This window comes from Branchiostoma belcheri, unplaced genomic scaffold (genome assembly GCF_001625305.1).
Source record: "Branchiostoma belcheri isolate BF01 breed outbred unplaced genomic scaffold, Haploidv18h27 scaffold63, whole genome shotgun sequence".
NCBI classification, from domain to species: Eukaryota; Metazoa; Chordata; class Leptocardii; order Amphioxiformes; family Branchiostomatidae; genus Branchiostoma; species Branchiostoma belcheri.
In genome coordinates, this window is record NW_017804276.1 from 1,957,024 (window position 1) to 1,972,776 (window position 15,753).

A 15,753-nucleotide genomic window follows, 5' to 3' on the forward strand; every position below is an offset into this window, starting at 1 on the left:
ATTTTCGTCCGTTTCCCAAAAAAGGTTCGCACGCTCGCATCAGTTTTGAGGTTTCCAGAGGATGTCATCCATAAAATCAAATCAACATGGCCTTATATCGCCGGTTCCCTATTGTCGCTGGCTACCATGGACAATTCACCAGAGGTGATTTTGTTTTCTTGAGAACAGGCGAAAATCAATGCGTGCGCTGATGCCTCCAATGAATTAAATCAGTGTGGCCTAAGCTAGAATGTTCAAGCAAAGAGCAGTGCTAACAAATAATGACGACTGACGTATTCCGTAGCATCTGTTCACGACAGTATAATTTAAACTGCGACAGAACTATGCTCAGTCACATCTGGATCTGAGCGTAATGTGTCTTCAATTTTCAAAATCAAGCTTCGCTTAAGAAGCCAAGGTTGTACCCAAATTGGGCCTTGTTTATCCTATACCAAAATAGATGCAGCAAGCAGTAAGTGCGATATTAGAAGTTTGATTCTCTCAACGGCACTTTCGTTGGGAAAGGTGCGTGACACACGTTTTTCAGCGTTAATAAGTGCATTGATCTCCCACATGAGCGTACTGTACTGTTTGCGGTTCACTGACCACAAAGTATTACAGTACACACCATGGGTTCTGTTGATGGTTTGTCGTGTCCGCCATATTATTCATCTTCCATTTTTATTCAAACTGTAACTAACATGTAGAGCATGTATCAAAGCACACCCCAGTTTTACCGCAAAACGCCCGAAGGAAGACAGGCGGAACTGCAAAACATAAAAAAAGCTAGGTTCTGTATGTGTCTTGATCTCAAAAAATCAAATTAAGTCTTCAAGCGTTCGACTTGCGAGAAATGACGCGCGGACGCCACGGGGAGAATGTCACCACTTCAAACGATGACGACAGTTTGCCGCGGGCGGCTGTCAATCTAATGACACATGAAACGTTACCATGGCAACCGCACACGTAGATGCAGGGGGAAAATTGGCAGTTAGATGCACGAAAGTTGATTCAATGCTGGTACTAAATTAGACCATTAACTACGTTGAGGCCTTCAATGGAAGAACGGCGGCCTTTTTGTGAACGTCTGAAATATCTCACTAACAAGCATGCGGGAAAAACAGCCATCCCCCGCTCACAAGCCCTGTCCGTGTACACATAAAATATACCTGAACAATCAGATAAGACAGCAGGGAAAATGTAGCACGGCCCCATTCCAACTAGGGTCCCGATCGAGCAGCTTTGATCCGGCTCGATCCGGCTCGAAGCCGACTCGAAGCCGGATCAAAGCGAATCAATTCGGCTCGATCCGGACAATTTTACACTAGTGGGAATGGGGCCCTAGAGACCACGTCTTGCAAAATAATAGACATTATTAATCAAATAAGGTACGTATTGTGTTCATAATGTACACCTGTTAAAACAATTGTGAAATACGAGCCAGTAGCCAGGCCGTTTCACACACTTTAATTTAATGTTGAGCAATTGAAATAAACTTTGAGATGAAAGAAATATCTTCTTGAGGTTGAAAGATTATATATTATATAAGACAATATTTGTAAAGCAAATTATTGTCGATTGTCTATCAAGTTACGTTTAATCTAATTTCCTGCTTGATTTATAATTAAGAAAAATGCAAATCCAGGTGATTCAGTATCAGGTGGTAGGACCACGCCGTTTCAAGATGGCGAGTGTGTTTGGAAGGGGCAGAACTCGGCGGTTAAAATTCGCCTTGGAAGACGCGCCACGTCCGTTTTAGGTGGTGAGTGTTGCTTAACATTGTCCTCTATATTCTCGTAATCATTGTACGTGTCTGTATTGCAATGAAATTAAGCAAAAACACAGAACATTGTGAATTATTTACGGCAACGTTCCCCTAGGTTTAATTCTACACTTAGTAAAACGGCCGCTGGAGGGCGCCCCTTTGCGTTGGTTAGTTTGTCATTATATTGGTGGCTGTCGGTAGTCTGAGAGCCAAGCGATTTCATACGGACTTCTTACACACGCTGGCTGAAAAAATGGTACAACGAAAGGACCACGCTTCTTTGCCGCTTCACAAGTTCAAATGTTATTAAGAAACGGCAAAGCGCAATTTATAAGCTATTTTAAGGGATCGGAGAAAACGCCAGTTAAGCTCAATAGGAACCTTTTTATACAAAGCACGCCAAACGGACATTCAAGAACGATGTGGCGGTCATCGTTTATCAGTACCGAAGTTTACCAGAGCCAATCGGCATTGTTCCATGGGGTGCATTTCGCATATTCATTACTAGGGGGCGCTTTTAGACCGTCGCGTACCGTGCATGCGTTTTGTTGATTTCAACAACAGCATTTCGTTCCCGTTTCTTCTGTGAACTTCTCGGTGTTTTGATGTAAATATTGGTATTCCGGGGGCAGCAGCTGGCTGCAGGGACAACACAGCGCCGGGCTTGGTGGAGGTAACATTGAAGAAGTGACAGGAGTTTGTATAATCTGGAAGAAATTCAATTCTATAGAGTATGAAGCCGAATGGGGGGGGGGGGGCGACAGACTCATAGTCATAATGTACAGTTACAAAAGAGCAAGGAGGTTTTCCTCCTTGAAACGGGTAAAGGATTATAGGTCATTATAGAAACTGATTCTTCAAACATCTTTCAGATCAATGGTTACCACATTTGGCAGTGTGGCCATATTTGGGCATGGAGACAGGAGCAAGTGCGATTGTTGCAGGGCTTCTCTTGCTTGCAGTCTTTTACATAGCCCTAATGTAAAAGACTGCAAGCAAGAGAAGCCCTGCTGCAACAGTCGCCGCGGCTAGAGCAAGTGTGGCTGAGACTGGTTGCAGTGTACTAGTAGTTGCCGATTGGCTGTTGAGCTAACTTTATCTACAAATACCTGCACATGGTGCCACAATTGCCTTGTTTTTTTTTTACAAGTATTGGCCAGGAAAAAAAAGGAGTGCTTTTTGATTGTAAATAGTGGGAAACTTGCCACATAACCTACAGTTTTATACACCTTGCTAACGTGTTACTGTATTTTTTTTTTGGGTGGGGGGCAGCTGAGTGAAACTAAATCTTTTAAACCAAATTAGCCGCAGATGCATGTAGTGGTGTGGACCTTTTGTTGACATTGTTCCCTATGATTATGGGGTCAGTAAAAGTTTGGCATAATGTCTGATGCAGTTTTTATGTAGCTGCAATCATACACGTACATGGGCATACATGTAACTACATAATAGAATTTTTCCATTAGTTTTGAGTTCAATTTTTGAACAGGGGTGATCAGATAGATACAATCTTCTGTGTGGATATGTTTGTACTATGGTCTATTGATTTGCAATTTATTCCACTTTTGCACAGGTGTGAGTTTGGAACAGTCCACTTATGGAGAGGGGTATGACTGAAATATATCATGTTGTATTTACTCCAGAGTGTTTGAAATGCATTTCCATGTGTCATGGTATTGGACTGCTTGAACAAGGAGCTTCAGGGTACCCAGGTATTTTGTCCCAGTTTCAGATGCAGCATTACTATCAGAAATAGTTTGCAATTGTTGTCTAGTATTAATAGTAATAATACAGTTGTAATAGTATTGATGTTTCTGTAGCTACATGTAGCTTTGTAATGAATGTTCTTTAAACATGATATTGTGTTAACTTATTACATACATGTAATGTTACATTGTTTTGATGCGATATCTTGTGTGACATGTATTCACTTGCGATTGCTTGGTCAAATTCTCTATAATATTTTTACTTCATGTCTGTTGTAATAAATATAAATATTGTAATTTTGCTGTACTCTTCTTTTGCCTCACTAAACAAAAGTCAATGTTCCATGTTTTTTTTACCACAACCCAAAACAGGTTTTAGAACTGTGAATGTTTTTAATTTATGATGTTACTTGTCTGATGATATGCATGTTGTGTAAATATTGTATTGTTTGTGTACATGTATGACCATTATAAATTTGGTAATAAGATTCTTATTATGAGCTGTGTTTGAATTTTCTAAACTAATATTTAAAATGCATGTCCATTGATGTGTTGTTGATAACTGAGGTATTTCACTGCCCAGTTTTGGATACAGCATATTTATGTTTCTTGGCTATAACAGTTTGACTCAATTTCTAATAAATTTTTTTGTCAACATCATTAATATGTAATTTGTTTTTATGTGGCATTTTTTGCTGTTTGGGTATGATATTTTCATGTACAGTAAATGTAAATGAATGTTATATTTTCCATCCTTCCTCACTAACCTGGTGTTCTCTTGCCCCCAACACAAAGCAGGTGTTAGAACTTTTACAAATCTTGTGCATATATATCATTAAATATATTAAATGTTGTCTGATAACATGCATTTTCTGTGAATGTGCTTGGAGGTGTATATAAATTTGGCATATGATTTTTTCTTAATGATTTTTTCTTTTACACCTAAGGTAACGGGAAGTGAAAGCTGATACTGTATACCTGACCATGTGGGACCTGTCCATCTCCTGTGTCTTGTGGAACTTGGCAGCTATCCTGTGTACGCACTGTATTCCAGGAGGATCTGTTTGTGTTCCTGTGTTTGCAGCTGGGCCTTATATCTGCCATAGTCAAGAGAACATCGGACTTTAACTGTGAGTTAGCTTTGCTTCTAGAGCTCTTTCAAAAATAGGGTCTGCATGCTGCAAGGCGTAGGCAACCATTTTGATTTTGCATAGTTTGTTACTGGGCTGCTCTAATTTATCATTGAACGTAATCTTTGCATTATGCGTAAAGCGTCTAGACTACACAAGTGAACCATAATACGTTGTCGCCGCTTTCCGGGTATTTAGCACAATGCGTGATCGGGACCTCCCATGCAGATCCCTAAAAAAATGACAACAAATTGAACAATGTTGGGAAAGGGCATTCCTGCGATCCTCTATCTAATTTTTAGTTCCAAACATCATTGTTGAAACTCAGATTGGCCCTCCTCGCTTATTTGTTGTCATTTTTGAAAAGAGCTCACATTTCTTATACTAATATCTAGTATAATAATAGGTTGTGACTAATATGTTATTGCAGATATGTTGCTGAGCACAGTACATTTTCCCATAGAAGAGAGCACTCGCAATATTGTCTGCTGTTTCATTCTGTATGGCAACGGGGTATAATTTTGGAAGCATTTGTGATCACACTGTTTTCCCTGATATCCACTTCATTATGATCCACATCAACCCTTTCCAAAAACCATGTTTGAAATGAATATTATATCAAGGACAATAGAATGTACAAGGTGAAACAATTATTGTAGCGATAAAATATTTAGGATTTGATAGCGTAATGCAGTTATTGTGTAGTAGTCCAAAATGGAATTTAAATCAGATGGAATGAAGTAATACATTTTTGTGAGAATCTTGAATTTTAATCGATTTCACAAAAAAGCTATAAGTCTAAATTTTGGTACAGTGTCTTATGACAATACAAAATGCATAGCCTCAAACTAATACAGTAACTATGTTTTGTAATCACAGTTCCAAGTTGTAGTGACTGAGAAAAATGACACTGCACAAATCTGTGTAAGTCCAACTCTCCTTTTCATTTACACATGTAGCTTCAAATACATTTTAATAAACTGTGAAAAACATGTGTGACAGTGATACAGATGACTGTACTGCAATGACAAGAATTATTTAAACAGTCACTCTTCATTTGTTCAAGCTTAGTAGAAGATAGCACCAACTTTGCATGTTTGCAATTCTGAATTTTGCAAGAAGCACAAAAATGTTCAAGTACATAATATGTATGTCTGTTCTCACCATAAGCTCAATGTCATGTTGAACAGGTAGTGTAGGAAAACTTAAAAACAATAGCGTGATGGTTAGGCCACACCAATTTAATTTGTTGGTTCTCGGATTCGCCTCTTTGTTTTTTTCTGATTTGCAAAAAAAAAAAAATTTGATTCTGGTCCTGAATCAACTGAAAAATGCTCCCCAACAGTTGAGGAAAGTCCTTTTCTTCCTAGTTGTTACAGTTTTCCCATCTATCATTGCAGTGGTTTGATTAAAAGTTCAAAATTCAATGTTTAAATATTAACCCAGCCTTTTGTGTTGACTTCATGGCTCATTTTGTAGCATTTAAGCCTATAATAGGATGCCTAGACCTATTTTTATTTTTATTTTTTTTTCGCCCTGTCGCTTCATATTTTTTCTGAAAAAATCCGAGAACCAACAAATTAAATTGGTGTGGCCTTAATATATGTTACTATTCTGTATCTGTATAGTAGTGTATAGCCGGTATAACCGCCCTTCAGCATAACGCACCAGCTTAATTTCAGCAAATTTATAAACTAATCTTAAAAATGTAGAATTATTAATATAACAGACAATCTGTACATTTCTCTAATGGCATGTCTCTCATAGTTGACTATAAGAGTTCCACAATCAAATACTTTTGCTAAATGATGTTACCAGTACCATTCCAACTATTTAAAAAATTATTTACAAATTATTCATTTTCTCATTGATTATGAAAATAAGATCCTCATTTCATGTCTATCATGGATTATATCAGTTGGTCATATTCTCCACCCAATGACACTTCCTCATAAATTATGCAAATGGAATCATGATTTGAATAAATTATGTTTATTGATGTTCATCTTCACTTAACTTCAGCAAGTATGAACTGCCTGGCAGTTACCACTATGAAATTATAGCAATTTTCCATAATGTTGTTTATTATGCAAATTAATTCCTGATTTGCATAATGATCATCTCATGATGTCAAGCATCACCTACGTACTAAAAATCATGACAATATGTAAGCCGGTTCTTGAATTATCATCTCTGAACGATATTTAAACAAATTGCCCTGCAGTTCCAGAACCAGCTGCTTGGGGGCCTAAACTAATGTGTCCCTAGCATGTCTAGATCATGAGATATCAAAACCGGAGTTCTGTTGCAGTACTTAGGAAAGCTACCAGGGGGCCCAAAATCTAATCAAGTCTCATCAAGACTTACCCACCCACTAAGTTTCACGACAATCCATCTAAAGCTTCTTGAGTTATTGTGATAAACCACATAGTATTACATATAGTTTTAGACACACACATACTTTAAAATAACATACATATGCTATGGAAAACACAACCCTCTTGGCAAAGGTAATAACTAAAGAATAGGTGAAACACAGTCCAGGTTTTTTAAATGAACATAATTTATGAAAACATGAAATCTTGATAGATTTTGTACACACAAAGGGCCCCTTTTGGAAACAATTAGAGTACTGAACATGTGAGTGATGTTCAGTATCTAAAACTTTCACAGTGAAGAAGTGGATTTCAGGGAAAATACTTTGGTTACATGATGATTGCTGGAAATATGTCCCATTGTTTTACAGAAAATAGAAAAAGGCAATGTTGTGCTTTCTTTCTGTAGATTGAAATGTACTACATGTAAGCTGTGTGTGATGTTTGAAAGGGAGGATTTGTGTTAGTACATGTATGGAATCAGCCAAACAAAAATACATCTATTCTTTTCACAATGATTATATACTCATTAGTTTCTTTCTACATGTCAAATGTAGCAAAGTCATGTCACAGATAGTTTAAGTTCTAAGTAGTATAACTAAAAGGTATATTCAGGTTCAAAGGTACTATAGTTGACAGTTCCAGTTGACAGATAATTTACCCAAAACGTTCAAACAGTAAATGTAGACAGACAGTTGCAGATGACTCATGTTTTATTCCGAGTTTTAAATTCCATGAAATCGTAACAAAAGTTTACCTAAAAGTAACATTAAGACAGTATACAGTAGTTTGAAGTTGATGCATATTTTAAAGACAATAATTATTGTATAAAACAGAGATATCATAAATAATAACACTTGTAAATACTCAGGGAAAGAACCTTTGAGTGAATAATCGCTGAGGAAATAATGGGTTTAATTTTATTTGGCTGATTCTTGTAAGTCATGTAGTTGATTATCAGACTTGTTATCACTGTTTATGTAGTTGTGGCAATGCCAACCTCCTGTTGCAAAATTTAGGGCTCGTCTCATGTTGATCTAAATTACATTTTGATGCATTACACGGACAGACTTTATCTGATGTGCTTGAGACTACATGTAGGTCTGGATTATGGAGCAGGAGGTTTGAATTGTTGCAAGTTGGTAAACAGTGCTAACATTTAGTTTGATAGACAGTTTTTATCACTACGTGACAAAACACAATTCCTCTCTTTTCGTATGTTCTATTCTTCCACTTCTTGTCCCTGGGCTTAGCCTGGAGGAGGAACTTCTGTCCCAGGGTTCAAACTTACACATGCCTTGACTCTGTGTAGTAGACTTGTTGACGAACAACTTTGTCCATCATCAGGCCTACTATGCTAACGGAGAGGGGCTTTGTGGATTTTTGTTACCCTAGCCCAGAGGTTTTCTCCTCCAGGCTTTGACGCTAGGTTTGGTTGCTTGATGTATATAGGCCTCACTCACACATTATGTCACACTTTTCCAATGCTCTCTCGGATGTTCCCTTATTCACACTTAAATTCACGTCAAAATTTTCCCACCAAAGGACTTGGGACCTTCACTTAATTATTTGTTTTAAGCATTGTTTGGGAAATGTAATTGACAGCTTTTATTCCACATTTTGTTATTGCTTGATAAACATCACTGAAAAATTCTTGGTTGTCACTTTGGACCTGAACACTGAGGCTAATTTGGACACACAAGTAGATATTTAATTGGATTAAAATTTTCCCGCCAAAAAACTTAGTATATGGGAATCCTGACCTTTGACCTTACTCCCTTTCTCTGAACACTTAGCCACCACACTCATGCTAGCTACACTGTTCAAATGCTTTGGACTTTTACACTTCTCCGAACACTCGTGCTATGTCAGACCAACCTCCCCAAACACGTAGTTATTTGACTGATTCTTTTCTGCCAAAGATCTCTACTGTCGGCATTGCACAGAAGTTTGCTCCCCTGGGGATGTCTTTGCGGAGACACGGTGTTTCGACACACCAGCAGTCTTGTGCGATTGACTGAGTAGTAGAATTTTTGGCAGAAAAAAATTTGTCAAGTAACTACGTGTTTGGGGAGGTTGGTCTGACATAGCACGAGTGTTCGGAGAAGTTAAGTGTAAAAGTCCAAAGCATTTGAACAGTGTAGCTAGCATGAGTGTGGTGGCTAAGTGTTCAGAGAAAGGGAGTAGAGGTCAAAGGTCAGGATGCCCATATACTAAGTTTTTTGGCGGGAAAATTTTAATCCAATTAATTATCCAACTGAGGGTCCCCATTGGCCCATGTTTTTCGGTAAGTGTTCAGATCAAAAGCAACAATTTTACTGCAACGCTTAATTCAGGATAACAATTAAAGAGGCCAATTTTATTTCCTTACAGTGCTTAACTAGTGTAGGGCCCATCAATTTTTTTGGTGGGGAAATTTAACTCAAATCAATGTTTGGAGAATTTAAGTTGAAGGGTCCAAAGTGACAATGTTTAACGTTGAAATTAAAAAGGGGCTGGCTAAGAATGGCTTCTCACAAAAAAAGGCATCCAGACCCTCAGAGTAGTGTGACTGAGAAAAAATGTGAGTGCTTCTGAAAGCATGTGGAGTGTTGTCTTGTGTTAACAAAGAAACCATACTCACACCTCCCCATCTTCTTTCACTTAGCCTGGCCTACAAAAGTCTGGTTCTTCCTTCCGCTGCTGTCCAGTCTCCGAGTCCACATCTTGAAGACAGAGAAACATTTAAAGTCACTAGATTGACAACCGCAATTACCCTTCCAAGTATACAAGATATTATGTCAAACAACATGCAAGTTTATGACAGAATGTAGCTAAAATCATACACCACATTGAACTTTATTCCCAACAGAAAGAAACAATTTCACTCAAAGAGAACTTCAAAAGTCACCAACCAGTCTTTGACCTAAAAAATTGTAGCGAAAGTGCAATGTGGGAGAAGTGTTTGGGGAAGTGTAAAGGTCCAAAGCCTTGGAAAAGGAGTGGCAACTTTTACGCTCGCATCAGCTAATCATGTCATCCATCAATATTTAAATCAGTATGACTGATGTTGTGGAATACAGAGACTTACTTTTGGAATGTCTTCATTTCCTTAGATGTCTTCAAGTCAACTGGTTTGCTGAGCCATCATCGCAGGTTTCTCCCAGACATGACAGCTGACTCTCAGCACACACCTAATGATATGAAAGGATAATTAGCGTGATGTAAAAAACATCCCTTGGTAACACTTGGTGAAGATACATGTAGAATAAACATCAGAAATCTGAACTATCCCTTTCTTTGGATTAGATAGAGGAAATATTAGGCCTCAGAGTTCACATCCAATAAGAGAGGGAAAAAATTATATATTTCTAAACCATTGACTCACCTGGCGCTGCACAGACTCTTCACTTCTTTGTGTCTTCAAATCAATAGTTATATTACTGGTCTGCTGATCTCGTCTGGTTTGGACAGGAGTCGCCTGGCATCACAGGTTTCTTAGAACCATGCACACCTAATGACATGAAAGGATAATTTTGAGTGTGATGAAAAAAAAACATTGAATGACTCTTTAAGGAAATGATAAATTTTCAAAGGTATTTTTTTAAAGATATCGTCTTGCCTTAGACTTCTTCACACATCAGACAAAAACGTAAAATGGTGTAACTTGCAAACCTGTCTAACTCGTCAGTTTGGACAGAAGTCAGCTATCATCAGAGGTTCCTCCTGCATTATCTCACTTGTACAAACTCTTTGTTTTGCTCTTGGGCCTAAAATCATCAAGTCTGGTCTGGTCCAAACTTCTCTTGTCAGTTTTAGACAGGACTCGATCCTCACTACTGCATCAGTCAGCAGCCACCTAACTTAACAACATTAGAAGTTATGCACTTGCCTCCAATAACACCAAATACATGTAGCTGTAGGCAAAATGCAGAATTCAGATTTTTTCTCACCTGATATCTACATGTATATCTTTGGACCAGACCAGATGAATTGAAGACCAATCTTTATTATTCTATTATTCTTTATTCAATACAGTGGTCAGCCTAGCAGCAGTGCATAAAGAACAATATGGACTGCTGAATTGCGCTGGCCATTACATATACAACGAGGGTACAAACAGGACATACAGATTCATAACAATTACAGCATGTACAACATAAAAAAAACAACACTAGGTCTGCTATTGATTATTAAAGAGTCTGATGGCTTGATGCAGAAATGACCTCTGCAGTCTGGAGGTTCTTGCCATAGGAACCCTGAGTCCTCCCGCATTCCTTAAGGGTCTCCCCGTGCTCGTCAGTCCCTCCACCAAGTCATGGAGGGGATGGTCTGCGTTTAGCATGGCTTTGAGAAGCTTCACGGCTGCCAGTTCTCGTCGTTCACTGAGTGTGGGAAGGTTGGGTACCTCCCTTCTTCCACCCAGAGAGATGATCCGTAAAGCCCGCCGTTGGACTCTCTCAATAGCCAGCTCCTGTTGTTTGCTGCAGCCAACTAAGAGCACGTGACCGTACTCCAGCACCGGTCTGATCAAGGCTAGGTACACCTGAGTGAGGTCGGAAACACTCATGCCTTGCTTTGTGAGGAGTCTGAGGTAGTACAGTCTTCGGGATGCCTTAGTCACCATGGAGTGGACCTGCTCGTTGAATGAGAGGTCTTTGTCAAGGATAAACCCGAGACCCTTTGCTGCGTCCACAACTGGCACGGGTTCACCCCCCAGGGTCAGAGAAGGTGGCACAGGAACAGTTCTGCAGAAACAGATTTGGAGCAGTTGGCAATCTGTTTTGTCAGGTTCAGACAGTAGTCTTCACTACTGCATCAGTCAGCACCCACCTAACTTTAACAACACTAGAAGTTACACACTTGTCTCAAATAACACCAAATACATGTAGCTGTAGGCAAAATGCAGAATTCAGATTTTTCTCACCTGATATCTATATCTTTGGTCTTCAATTCATCTGGTCTGGTCCAATCTGTTTTGTCAGGTTCAGACAATAGTCTTCACTACTGCATCAGTCAGCAGGCACCTATCTTAATGACGTTAGAGGTTACACAGCTTGTCTCAAATGAAACCAAGTAAATAGTAGGTAAAATACTGAATGTAGATTTTTCTCACCTGGTCTGATACTGCTGGATCCAATCATCTGGTGCTTCTGTCATTACAAGTCTCCTCTCCCCAGGACATGGCTTGCACAGCTAGCTAGAACTCTCAGGAAACAGATACCTACATGAACCTAAGAGAAGAAATAATCACAAGTTAACAATTATAATTTCATCAAATGCGGGTTGCTAGATGACACTGTACATGTATGTGATTGTCATTGGTAAAAAGCCATGGTTAAAGTTGATGTTCTAAAACATTTGTAAATTTCAAAACTGACAAACACCATGAAAAAATTAGTGACCAAAGTGACCACATAAAACATTGATAGTACATGTAACAGCGACTACAAACTAAAAGCTCTTTATCTGAAGCTGTACATTCAAAATTCAAATAAAATGGTTGAGCACTTGCGACCCGCCCATGCAATTGCACCCATGCCAATAAATGTTTGACTTTAGTCATTATAAATGGAGTTCCATTTAATCACGCACACCTGACACGTGCACATTCCATCGGGTGATTTTGAACCACGAGGAGAAAATTAAAAGACAGTTTTTGTGAGCGCATTCTTTTTTCTTTCTTTACAAATTCGATATCACACACCACACATGAAAAATGTTCAAGAAAACGTGACAAAATGACATTTTCAAAGGCTATATCAGGATTGGTCGCTCAGAACTACACCATTTCTTGCGGAATATTAACTTGTTGAATATGACGTGTTCTTTAACATAATGTCTGCAAAATAGTTTGCTCTTTACCTGTAAGAAAAAGCGACGTCGTCACCAACCCACGAAATTCTTCGCCATGTCGCTGTCTTGCCGAAAGTCCACCAGGTCGGGGAGTCCGCATTTCTCCTCCTAAAACATGCACGAGAACGGCAATTAATCTACTTCGGAAATGTCCATTTGTTCTACCCCACAGTTTGGAAAGGCATTCTGTCGACAAAAACCCGAAAAAGTACCCGAAATGTTGCACAAAAATAACAGCCCAGAACATTTCCAGAGTACCAAACCACCATTTTCAATGAGCCATGCAAAACGTGCTTATTTCACACAGGTGTTCAAACGGCCCTGTCCAAAAAGCTTCTAATTTAATTACGAAGACAGCTTCAACTATCAAAACGGTGAACTCAGTCTTTCTATTACACGTTTCCACAAAAAAAATACAGGATGAAGTTTCCAAACTTTTTGCCGTGTTCGTTTCGACGATTTGAACCTTTGAGTTTCCAGCCTTGTTTACGCGAGGTTTGGGAGGGAACATCAGAGGGATTAAATTATGCACACGTGCACATTCCAACAGGTGGTTTGAACCACGCCGAGAAAAACAAAATATAGTTTCTGTTCTCGTATTGCTTTGTACAAATACGAATTCACAACGTTGTATGGTTGGCAAATGTGACTTATACACATCCATTTAACGTACACCATGAACGGAAGAAACGCGGCAAAATTTACTCTTTCAAAGCCGCTCTCAACCCAGGAATGGTAGCCCAAATGTTACAGAAATACACAATTTTTACGTAACATACAAATCGTTAAATTTGACATGTTCATACTCGGTGCTGCAAATATACAAAAGTAACGCCCTCCGCACTTTTGTATATTTGCCTCGGTGCTAGGGAATAACGTCAGCCAAATAGTCTGTTGCTTACCTGTAGGAAAAAACGAAGTCATCTTCAAACCGCGCACTTCTTCCTGGCTATCTCGCCATTTTGTTGTCTTCCCCAAAATTCTCCAGGTCAGGAAATCCGCATTTTCTCCTCCCAACACCATGAGAATGGCAATAAACGTACTGCAAAAGCTCCCCATATATCTACCATGTAGTTTCCAAAGACATTCTGCCAACAAAAACTTGAAAAAGTACCCGGAAAGTTGTACAAAATTACATCCTGTGCTTTCCTGTCGTAGCAACCACCATTTTCAACGAACCACGTGTTTTCTTTACACAGGTGTTCTAAACAGCCAAATCTAATTATTAGTAATATTAAGCTGGGTTGGATGAAAAAAAATCCCAGTGCAAAAAAAGAAACCCCGATAAAAAAAGCCTAAAAACACGCCAAAAAAACATAACTTTCTTGGCGAAGGTAATAACCCCAATCAGGCTGCGGAGTCTAACAACGACGGTGAAGTGCATTGATCAAAAGCGTCCTCTAGCAGTTCAATGCAGGACTACACCATAATTTTATCCAGAAGCGCCTTCTACTGCAATGATTGCTTTCTGCCGCTAGGAGGCGTTTTTGATCCATGGCGATTTGAACGGTTCAGGTTTCAGTCTTTCAGATTTGCTACTTTTTTCCCCTAAATTGGTAATAAATAGCAATAAAAATGGACGACTTTCAGAGGAAAGAATTTGACCAAGATAATATGGCAGAAATGTAGTCTAAGCAGGATTTTTGCCATCTGGAGGAGTATGATAGTGCAAGAAATGGTTATTTTTTAAAATGTTGGCTGACTTGCTCCATGGCGATTTCAACATCTGGAGCTGCGCGCCATGTGCCTTAAATTGATGCACATGGACGGTTAACCTATTACTGCAGTGATTTTTTTTGCCGCTGCGGGGCGTTTTTGATCCGTGGCGATTTCAACAGCAAGCGTCACAAACTGTCAGATTTTGTACCTGTTTCCCTAAATTGGCAATGCAATATAGAAATGCAAATGGTAGGGTTTCAGAAGAAATAATTAAACCAAGGAATTATGTGCTAGCGGAAAAACGGAAGCTCTGCTAGGGATCCCAGAAGGTAATTATTTTGAGGTCTCATAACGATCTACCAACTACGACAATCCACCCATAGCTTTTTGAGGGGTTTCGTGCTAAACCACAAACATACATACATACATACACACGTCATACAAACGCTGCCAAAAACATTAACCTCCTGGCAAAGGTAACAAATAAGCAAGAAACGAATCATAATAACGTCCATATACTTTATTTAACCAAATTTCAAACATACACATACAGCAACAGAAGGACCTGTCCCTTGCTTGTTCACTAACCTCAGGACAGCCGTAGCTGTGCAGGTGTTTTGAAACATCAGGAAACCAAGAACCAACATACAGTCTTGCCCATCATCTCAGTAACATACAATTGACTGGCAAATCTTCTGTCACAACATAACATATAGTCTAATATATAACACAATCCAACAAAACTGCAGATACTGACAAGGCCTTTAAAGACGCAAGGCAGTATCATGTGAGAACTCCATGCACATTTGTGCTCTCATATCTCATTGACATTGACGATGTACTCACTATTCAAGAAAATTTTTTATGTTTACAGCACACATAGATTTACTTCTGCTTGTACTAAAATGTACACTGGGGCTCTATTGGCTTGTGTTCATACACGTTTGTACGTAACACAGGCAACAGTTAGCCTCCAGTTCTTATTAGACACCAAAAATTTGAACACATGCAACAGCTCCTACATCAATATTTGACTGCAATTGAGGTAGATAAAAAAAATAAAACTATCCCAACTGATGATAAAACAATCCCTTCTTTTGCCAAATTTTCAAACTCTTTCAAAACATTCCAATGAATGCCCTGCCTATGTAAAACAAGTTTTGACTCTCTTTAATAGAATACATGTATATGCAAAGGTAATTTAAACTGCTGGAAGCAATCACATAAATTCTTTGACGCTCAATGTAAACACACCATTCATCATACAGAACAGAGATAGTCTTCATCTCATCTTTAAAAGCCTT

The 15,753-nt window shown here is 38.8% G+C and overlaps 1 protein-coding gene across 1 annotated transcript; it reads right to left on the reverse strand.

Moving 5' to 3' along the window:
- Positions 1 to 11,117: 11,117 nt before the first annotated feature.
- Positions 11,118 to 12,094, reverse strand: LOC109483220. Its single transcript, XM_019786199.1, has 2 exons — positions 12,051 to 12,094; positions 11,118 to 11,682 (listed from the first exon to the last, which is right to left on the reverse strand). Exons 1-2 carry the CDS (start codon positions 12,092 to 12,094, stop codon positions 11,118 to 11,120), a joined length of 609 nt encoding a protein of 202 aa, XP_019641758.1.
- Positions 12,095 to 15,753: the final 3,659 nt, after the last annotated feature.